Below are 10,894 nucleotides of genomic sequence, written 5' to 3'. Positions count from 1 at the left end.
TGACCATGCCACACCTCCACAATTCTCTCATATTGTGCTTTCAATACTATCAATATATCATTCTTCATACATGTATTTGAAGGCCTTACCCTTCAAGTACCATTAGAATATGCCTTCACTAATCTCGATTCTCAAACTAGATAACAAGCTTAGCACCATTGCACATGGCAGTTATGCAGTAGTTATAGAAACATTCAGACTATTGTAATCAACATTCATACCAATTCATCTAGGATTTGATACCCAATGACCAATTACATCAATCAAACCGATACCAACCTTGTATAATCTATTAAATTAGAGCCAATTCTCTTTGGGCATCTTCTTCTCCACAAGAGCATTTTCATATTCATACATCATGACTAAATTAGGGAGGAAAGTGCTCAACATCCATTGAAGGACCACCAGCTTGTTCTATTCTCATTCCTCGAAGTAAGCTCTTTGCTGTTTCCTTTTCCTGCAGTGAAGTGCAGAGAATTAACGGTTACTTTCTGTTGATACGAAACATTTGCACATAATTCATTAGAATCCAATGTCACGTTTACATAAGCATATATAATGAAATAGAAGTTGCAACTCACTGGGCCAGTATAATCTAGAAGACGGGTACAGTAGATCTCTGATTCTTCAAATCTTTTCTGCTGCCTATAGTATTGAGCAAGATATAGCAGGGTTTCTACCATATTTGGTCCTTCCCTGTCTTCGGCTTCCATCCTCTCCAAATCCTTCTTGTAGTAATAAGCTGCCTCTTCAGAACGTCCAAGTTCAGAATTTAGCTTTGCTAGTTGGTGCAGGGCAATTGCTTCCCTGTCATTACAATTAACTGCCCTTTTGTAACACTTCATCGCTTCCTCAGTCATGTGCAGCTGTTCAGTTTCATAACATTTGGCCATAGCAATCCACAACCGAGAATCATTTGGCTGCAAGAATACTGATTTCTTGAAGTAATAAAGAGCATACAAGGGCATACTCATCATCTCATAAGCTTGTCCTAATCCATACCAAGCTCGATAATCACATGGATTTATATCTACAGCATGTCGATATGCCTCAATAGCAGCTGGGGTGTTTTTCATCTCAACATATTCATGACCCATAAGGGTCCAAGCAGATAAATAGTTTCTGTTCAATTTGAGTGCCCTCCTAAAGTACACAACCGCCTTCTCATGCTGCCCTTTTAAGCTGTAGTAATTTCCGATAATACAACAAGATTCAGGCCTGTATTTATCAGTGATAAATACTCTATGGGCAAGATAACTTAGTGCAGAGTAGCACTCCTTTGCATATAGCACATTGGAATACATGTCCATGTCTTCCACTCGATAAGGGTCATTCCTGAGAAGTTCTTCAAAAATTGCTTCAACTTGTTCAAATTCCCTGAGATTGTATTGTGCCTTTGCAATTTGAGCCTGAATGTAATTACTGAAAACAAAAGTGCCCTTAAGATATTCATATTTTTTTAAGGATTCACTGTGCTTCCTCAGTTCTTGATAAGCACTGGCGAGAAAGAAGTCCTTCATCCAATGGTTATTGAGCTTAAGGCTGTTCAAGACATCAACTGTAGTGCACAACGACTGCAGCTCCGACCAGGCACTCCAGTTCCAAGGGTAGCTATTAACAGACTCCACAAGAACTGTAAGAGCAAGACTCTTGCTGCCTTTGTCTTTGAGCACAAGGCCATACAAGTAGAGTCCAAAAGGATCAATAGTCCCATTCTTGCGAAGGGTTGATAACTCCCTCTCGAGAGAAACAAGTTCACCATTCACAATATCGCTCTTTCCTAGGGGCCCCTCAAGTTCTATCATTTCTTCCTCTTTCCGTTTTTCTCCAGCCTTCATCAGGCAATAAAAACAAAGAAAAATATACAACTATAAAATCTGAATGAAATAAGTAGGTTCATAAAAATCAAGGATTTTTTAACGCAAGAGAAGTTACTACTACTGCTATCATGTAGCATTAAACTGACACAGATTTCTTAAAGTACCCATCAACCAAAATGTAAAATCTCGTTAGATTCCTAAACCCAATTGCCGATTGGAGTTGTCTTTCACCTGTTTTGTTGTATGTTTAATCCTATTTGCCACATTGGATTCCTATTTCATAGAAAAACTTGCCTTCTCGTATTTAAGTCTCAAGCTTGTTTTGCACAAAGCATTGTGTGGCTTTCAAGTGCCACGTCAATCTTGTTTACGGGGATGTTCTCGGCCCAGTTTTTCTTTGGCTTTATGGATACACTTCTCCGAGAGTGTTCTTATTTATTGGGGTCATAGGGTTCTTGAGTGATACACACTCGTAAGTGCTCTCTTAGAAGACTCTGTCATCTCCGACTGGACATAGGCTTGCTAACGCCGAACCAGTATAATTGTTGGTGGTGTTCTTGGTTAGATTACCTATATACTACGTATTCTCATCAATTTCAAACTTGTAAAGATTCAAATTTATGGGCGAAACACACCGAAAAATCAAAAGACTAAAACTTTGACTTGCAGAGAGTGAAATAACAGAGAAAGTTACAAACCAGATAAAGAGCATAGGAGCGTAAGAAGACCGACTTCTTTCCGTTCTGATCACGAAGCACATGAGCAGCTCTTCTGTACTCCCTGCAGTCAAAATACGACTTAGCAAGGAGGTAGAAATCGCCGTCCACAATGTCATCTTCCTCCATCACCGGAGTGGACACATACGACACGCCGGCAGCCGGCGTCGAGGTGATGTCGTTGGTGCGGAATCTGCGCCGGATGCTGGAGCTCCCGCGCTGGAATCTCGTGTTCGCTGGCGTGAACTTTACCGGGTCTTGCTCGATGATGCCGACGAGCTGCTCTGCCGCCCTGCATAATCATTGAAACGACGACGCATCAATTGGATGTAAAGAATTGAAATTTGAAATGGGGATTTAGGGTTTTGGGAGGTACCATTTGGAAGCGGCGTAGAGGCAGCGATCGCTCAGCTGTCGAATCGCAGTTCGAAGCTCGATTCCGTAGTTCTCTTTCGAACCCATCTAATCGATTGACTCGCTCACTCACTGGCTCAGCCAATGCTGCAACTGTTTGCCGGGGGCATCTAAGGTGCGCCGTGAGTGACGGTTGCTACTGACTGCTCAGCCACCCCGCGCTCTCTGTTTTCAGATTTTTCAAAAACAGGATCGAAATGTTTTGGGTTCTGAGAGGGCTTTTTAGTATTTTAACTTGGATGGGCTGGGCTGGTATTTTTGTACCCGTTTCTACGTAAGCCTGTTTTAAATTTACAACCGTTCAGATGGATCTAGCGGTCTAAAACGGGTACCCACCTCGACCATTCATCAGGAGAAATTCTTAAATACAACCAGCAAACTATATGCTAGGGAGAAATTCTGGTTATTACAATGGGAGTTTGAGATTTATCATTATATACTGGTCCGTACAGATCGAAGTTTTTTGAACGGTTTTTTAACCAAAATGGTTCTTGAGATTTGCCTAACTCTTCATTTTGATCCCTAAGATTTGAAATCAATAAAAGTGGTCCTTAATATTATCTACAATCAATCATTTTGATCATTTGATGAAAAATTATTAAATAAGGATCAAAATAATAAAATTACCTTCAATATAATAAGCAATAGCACAAAAAATGATTTGACAAAAATTGAGGGTCTTTTTGTCATTTTATCCTTATTTTATGGAGATTTTTCACGGAATGACCAAAATGATTGATTGGGAATCAATTCTATCGATTTCAAATCTCAAGGACCAAAATGAAGAGTTATGTAAATCTATGGATTTATAAATCCAATTGAGAATTTAAGAAACTTTAATGGATTTATAAATCCATGAATTTTTATAGAGTTTAATTGATTTGTAGAGGGTTCATATAAAATTTTGATTCAATTTCATCGAAATCTCATGGGAAAATGTGAGATTTGTGGATGTTTAAAATACACTACGAAATCTCTCCAATTTCCTCTAATTCTTCAACTTTCTCAAATTCTTTAAAATAAATTTCAAATTCTTTAAAATAAATTTCTAATTAAATACACCTAGAATGTTATAAATTTCTTTAAAATCCTAATTGAATACACCCGGATTTCTAAGAATTTTAATAAACCATCTCAAAATTCTAATTAAATACACTTTAAATTTCAAAAAATCACTTAAAATCCTGATTGAATATCTTAAAAGAATTAAAATCCCTCAAAATCCTAATTGAATACACCCCCTAAGTTTAATATGATTTTATGTAAATTATTTCTTTCCTAGAATTGTAACGTCTTCTAAACCCCTCCTTGAGAGATGAATAGAACGCACAATTATTCCAAAAGAGAATGAGATGCACTAAGGTTTTTAATTTTCGACTAGTTCATAATAAAAATACTTCTAGTATTCAAAGGGGAGGCCATTTTCCTGAATCAAACTCATTGTTTCCATGCATTTTAATCTGAATTGGTAGCATGATTTTCGAAATCTCGAGGCCAACTCTGAATGATGGCCATTGTGGAAACATGCTGATTGAGTATACCTCTATAAATCTATCCAAAGATGTTAGCTCTGTTCAATCATCATGCATTTCTGTCTGCAGTTATATCGTCCCAGAGTATAGCTTTCTCGACACCCGTGGATTGGTGGCTTATGAAGGAAAAATCTTTGCATTTACTCATCATACTTGCTTGTCAATGACTATATATTCTGAAACAGCTTCTAGGTTGTTTCCTTCATAAGCCCCCAATCCCTATACTCTGGTATAATTAGACTTGACTTGCGCAGTTAACTCGAGACTCTCTTCCTTAACACGATCACTATTGTCATAACAAGAATATGTGATTGTTATCGAGGACTGTAAATGCAAAGATGTCATGATTTTTTTTAGTTTCAGGCACAGGGAACTTTCTTTTGCACACAAGGACGGAGCTGTATAGGGCCTAGAGGGGGCATCCGCCCCCACTCAATTGTGTGTGTGTGTGTGTACACTTTTGCATTCAAATTCCCAAGCCTTAATTAAAAGGAAAATTAATGAAAAGAGTTTGAAAACTTTAAGTTTTAACGATAAGGACAAAATAAAGGGTAATGTAAATAGTACTAGAATTGACTTTTTAGTATAAAAATGTGGTTTTTCGTTAAAGTGAATAGTACCGAGAGCTTTTCATTAAAGTTCCCTTAATTAAACTACAAATGAAAAAATAGATTGCATTTCAATTTCAATGTCAATTCTAATTAAACTATTAAAAAAATGGTCCAATGAAAAAAAGACAAGGTGTATCCGCTAGTTTACATACTTGTGACATTAGCACTAACTCTTTCAGTTGCTACTGCCACCGTTGAAAAAGCATTTTTGGCCATGAAATTTCTGAATCGATTGAGAAATCGAATGGAAGATCAATGCATGAATAATAGCATGATTATTTTTATAGAGAGAAATATTTGATGGTATTGGTAATGATGTTGTCATGCACCGCTTTCAAAACATGAAAACGAGTCAAGGAATATTGTAAGATGTTGTATGAAAAACTTTGTGGATTAATATATAAGTGTTTTGTGCAGTACATTCTTGAGTTTTTTAATTGTATCTTGTTGTTTGAGAATGCCCTCATTCTTACAAATTTCTAGCTTCGTCCCTGTTTGCACAGGGAACTTTTTTTTTTTTAGTTACAAGCAACCTGCATCAGTTGTGTATAAATGCCTAAAACCACCAAATTGTAACTAACGTTATTTCTTTTGATAGACTGAACTTTACCGGGCTTGCAAGAGATTTGTATCTCATTTGGTTAAGAGTATTCACTCTTGCGCATTTGCATTCGAGGTCCTAAGTTCAATTCTCCCCTCTCCCGTTTTGCTCGCATAAATAGAAGTACAGCCCTAGGGTTCTGATTCTAGACAATTTAGTAATATAAATCCAATTATGATTGTCCTCAATCGAACTTCTCCTCAATTCAACTCCCCTCATTCCGATTCCGGATTAGTGAACCAACACTAAAATTTAATAAATGATAAATAAACTCATCACTTTAACCAACACTAAAATTTAATAAATTAAAACTTCAATACAATAGTATATTCATTTGAACGTTTGAAGGCTAGAACCTAAAAGCAGACTATAAAGTTCTTACTGAAATTACATAGCTTTACTTAGGCAACGAAAAAAATTGAGCATTTGATTTCGTAGTAATAATTTTAACTTAGGCCACCAACCTAATAATTCCTGGCTCCGCCGTTGCGTCTCATCATCCCTGTTGCTGCTTGGTCTTCTAGAGGTCTCCCGTAGTTGTTTGCGTTTAGGAAGTGTCGTCGGCCACCATGGGTGCATATATGGAAAGACAACTCGTCGGTACACAACATGATCATAAGTGGGCTCAGTTTTCCAAACCACTTCTACCGTTTTTGCGCCAATGTTATAAATAACAACGTATCCACGTACTTGTACATATAAGATATCCTCATTATTTGGGTCAAAACCGAGCGTCCTTACCTTTTTCTCCTTCGATTCCATGGCCAATGGATTTTGCGATTTCATCCAGTCCAGGGAAACTCTGCCTACTAAATACCAATATTTGCCAGCGTTATTGGCCTCTTCATCTTCCAAGTACTCCCAAACACTCAGAAAAATTGGACGGTTTTGATTTTGAGAGAACTGGCACGTTCGCATACAATATCCTTTTCGAGATCTTGCTTTAATGGATTCTAGGATTTCAAAATATGAATGGATGGGAGTGATGAACTGATCATCTTGAGGCCCACGAATGCAACGCAATTTAAGATGTTCAATATCCAAACCGATCGCCCAGCCAGCGTTAAAGTTCCACCAATACAGATTTCCTTTGTAAGCAACCGCTGTGCGATTCAAACCACCAAGTGAAAATCCTGATGCAATATGTTCTGTCCATTTACCAGTCTCGGAAGTGAAAATCTCGAGCTTTATTTTCGAGGGCTGCGGCAAGGATGAATGAGTAAATCGCACGATCCTGTACCTACTCTCAACGTTAAGTTGGAATGTATTACTTTTTTCCTTTCGGCTATCGTTGCCATCTTCCCTGCATTCCTTCTTATAGTAGTAGGGTTCGCAGATAAATCCGACCCACGCTTCCTCGTGGCAGCATTGATGAGAAAGGGAAGGAATGGCGTCCCATTGCTTGGTGGATGGATTGCAGACGTAGTAGTCCGAACTAGTCTTGGCTGCGCAGCATAATACTAAGTCCCGACATGCCGCTACTACAATTGGTTCCTTGTCTGGTGTGTCGACAGGCCTTTGAAAACAAGGGAGGAAACTCAAAGAGAAGCTGCGGGGGCGGCCTTGGTTTTCGGCCACCAGAGGCTGCTCCGACATGGTAAAGAAATCCCTCGCATCCTTTGGATTCGTGAAGATCAGAGTAGTTGGCTCCGGCGTCCGCTTTTTATCTTGGACACACAAAAAGCATAAACGAAAGTAATCATCAGAGAGGAGACTGAACCAACGCTTGGAAACACACCTGCATTGAACTGCGGATTCGCGGGGAAGTCGACAAAGGATTTCCACCAATACAAAATCAGGGAGATCATCAATATACAACATGATCTTTGTTGTTTGATCGATGTAGTTGTGATTGTGCAGATTGTTTGATTGATTGCTAATGGCACTTACTAATATATAGTGCGTTAATCCTGGTCATCTTTGGAAAGATATCCGTTATGAAAGAGGATTATGAAGAACAATCAAATTAGAATACAAATTGGAAACAACTAATCGAGGATTACATATTATTTATTTATTAGGCTAAAAAAATCCAAACGATTCGTCAAATCCTATTATCCTAATTCAATAAAAATTCTTCTTTTGTGGGATGTGGTTTTTATTGCTGTTTGTTACCAGAAAGCTGGAAAATTTTCCTCCCATATTAGCCTTACTAGTGACTAAGTGATATATCATATATGATGTTTAGGGTAGACTAGTAGTAATTTTCATGCTCCTGTTTTCTCTTTCTTTTTAATCCTTTTTTATTAAAAAAGAATCTGAAGGATGTTGGACAGGCCTGGACCTATTCTTGTCTCTCTTTGGCTCCGCCAGTAAAGTTCACACATAGAGCCAAGTACAAGGCTATGTTAATAACAGAGGGATAGTTTTAGTTCATTAAGCTAAAAAATACTAATTGTTTTGTTTATACCATATTTAGGGTCTCGTATTTAGATCTCGTACAAATACTCGAGGGACTTAAATATAATTATGTGATAAAGGAATGGGCAAATATGTAATAAATGAGGAGTCCTTATTCTATAAAAGGACCCCTCACCCTCACAATTGGGGAAGGCCAATTCCTAGGCCCTCTCACCCCTCTCAAAGCTCTCACTCTCAGAGCTCTCTCTCCCTCAGATAAATACATATCAGTCTGGATGTAGCTCAAACCTTGAGGTAAACCACGATACATCTTGTGTTATTTACATTACTTGCAGATTCACGTTGTACCAAGACCTCTGGTTTTGTGCATCAACATTTGGCGCCGTATGTGGGAATCGATACGAAAAGTTGTGTCGGTTCTCTTTCATTTTTTTCATATCCACTGTGAATCTGCAAAATCACAAAAACCCAGAAACAGATCCAAATCTAAAACACTCATCACAAGCCCACAGGGAAGATAAAGGTCGTTGCTTTTTTGGGTTTTAGGTTCGTATTTAAGAAGCAGATGTTCAATGACCTCTAGTGCCCCAATCCTTCCCAATTTCTGCATCCAAACAGGCCCAAAATGATTCCCCTTCCAAACTGCCTTCGTCCCCCCTGTGACGAGTCAGACATCTAACAACTTCACCGGACCGATTCCATTTGCCGTCAACAGCCTAACCCACATGACCGTACTCTTTCTTGAAAATGATGGTTCCTTAGGCAAGCTGCCAAACATCCAGGCACCCAGTCTGACCAACTTCAACATTTCAAACAACAAACTCAATTTCAACGTCGGTGGAGCAGTAGTATGAGCTCGACGGTATGAGGAGTTCGCGGTCGCCTTGTGCTGCTACCTACACCGTTTTCATCTTTAATTTGTGGATTTGCAGATGTTATCGGGCCTTCAATTGATCTTAGTTTGCAGATCAGCCCAACTTTTGGACCGATTCCATTTGCCGTCAGCAGCCTAACCCACCTGGCCGTACTCTTTCTTGAAAATGATGGTTCCTCAGGCAAGCTGCCAAACATTCAGGCTCCCAGTCTGACCAACTTCAACGTTTCAAACAACAAACTCAATTTCAACGTCGGTGGAGCAGTAGCAGGAGCTCGACGATCAGCCCAACTTTTGGAGTTTGAGACCCACCATGCGTTCACCCCAGCTTCATCAACGGGAAACGCGGAAGCGAAGATCCTGATAGCCGAGAAAGAAGGGCTTTTTCTCCAGCTGCTGAAGTCCACGGCTACGAAAAAGATCTGACGATCATGGAAGAAAATCTCTCTTGCTTGACCTACCTATCGACCCCGAAACGAGTGAAGGTTAGATTGGTCCATTTAGGAGCAGTGAAGCTGCTGTCCAAGAATGTGTAGGTCTAGAGGTTACAAGTGTAGTATTATCAAGCGGGTCCCATGTGCAGTGGTATGAAGGAGAAGGCAAAGGAGATCAAGAAAAAGGTGAAGTTGCTCATGATATTGTCAAATCAGTGAAGACTTTATCAAAAAGAGTTTTCAAGTCAGAGTCTCTGGCATGACATGTGTTGCTTGCTCCAATTCTGTGGAAGATGCTCTGCATATCGTCTTCACTTTTGGCTAAAGGATGGGCTAAACGTGGGTCTTGCACATGGGTCCTTCAAGTGAAGGCATGCTTTTTACCAGAAGATGGACTAAACATGGGCTGAATTATGATGTTGTCGAGAGAATATTTCAAGAAAAGAAAAGAGTAAAAGAAAAAGCAGAAAGCAAAAGCAAAGAATGATGTGATTTGCTTTTATGGTTTTTGTATGATGTAATTTCTTATTTGTCGGAGACATCTGTATAAACCCCATCAGAGGGTAATAATACTATAAAAAAAAAACTGCCAAGCCCAAAATAAATGGGCTGCAATGTTATGTGGAGTGCGAATGCCCATATGCCCAAAAAAGCCAGGCCCTCTATTATCACTAACCAGGTAATCGAAAGTACGTCCAGTACTCTACAATTATTCGGTAAGCCGCCGCTATTACCACCAACCAGGTGATCAAAAGTACGCCCAGTACTCCAAAATTATTCGGCAACCTGCCGCTATTACTACCAACCAGGTGATAAAATGTACAACCCGTACTCTAATATCATTTGGCAACTAGCCATTCATGCCACCAACCAGGTGATGAAATGTACAACCCGTACTCTCATTCATGCCACCAACCAGGTGATCAAAAGTACGCCTAATACTTCATAGTATACATTAGCATTACTCATATCAATCATACATAAACATTCATGAGCATCACTCATATCAATCATACATAAACATTCATGAGCATCACTCATGTCAACATTCATGAGCACCGCTCATGTCAACATCCATGAGCATCACTCATGTCAATCAAACATTCATGAGCATCACTCATGTCAATCAGCTTCAAAAGCTTCATTTACAGAGCTCTAGCTTCAAAGCTTCACTTGCAAAGCTTCAGTGCAGGATATACAAATACCGCCTCCGAACAACCGTCACTTCGGCCCATACATGGATTCAATTTGAAGTGTCCAGCCAACAGACTCTATTGATCGAAGATTTGGGGGACTACATTATGTACCATATATTGGGCCTTATGAAAAAAAAAACTCAGGGGACTCTAGCCCATCATTCATGTATTGAAGAGCGAGCCCTTGTTCTATAAAAGGGACTCCCTTACCACTATTAGAGAGCATCGACTCTAGCCCATCATTCATGTATTGAGGAGCGAGCCCTTGTTATATAAAAGGGACTCCCTCACCACCACTAGAGAGCATCGACTATAGCCCATCATTCATGTATTGA

The 10,894-nt window shown here is 39.3% G+C and overlaps 1 protein-coding gene across 1 annotated transcript; it reads right to left on the bottom strand.

The window, feature by feature from the left end:
• On the bottom strand, nucleotides 1-3,162 carry LOC103455263 (anaphase-promoting complex subunit 8-like). Its single transcript, XM_070812441.1, has 4 exons — nucleotides 2,913-3,162; nucleotides 2,519-2,828; nucleotides 582-1,832; nucleotides 1-457 (listed from the first exon to the last, which is right to left on the bottom strand). Exons 1-4 carry the CDS (start codon nucleotides 2,996-2,998, stop codon nucleotides 368-370), a joined length of 1,737 nt encoding a protein of 578 aa, XP_070668542.1. The 5' UTR covers nucleotides 2,999-3,162; the 3' UTR covers nucleotides 1-367.
• Between the last annotated feature and the right edge of the window lie 7,732 nt (nucleotides 3,163-10,894).

Source organism: Malus domestica, chromosome 14, assembly GCF_042453785.1.
Source record: "Malus domestica chromosome 14, GDT2T_hap1".
NCBI classification, from domain to species: domain Eukaryota; kingdom Viridiplantae; phylum Streptophyta; class Magnoliopsida; order Rosales; family Rosaceae; genus Malus; species Malus domestica.
The sequence above is the reverse complement of the archived record's forward strand: the minus strand, read 5'-3'. Positions and strand labels throughout refer to the sequence as shown.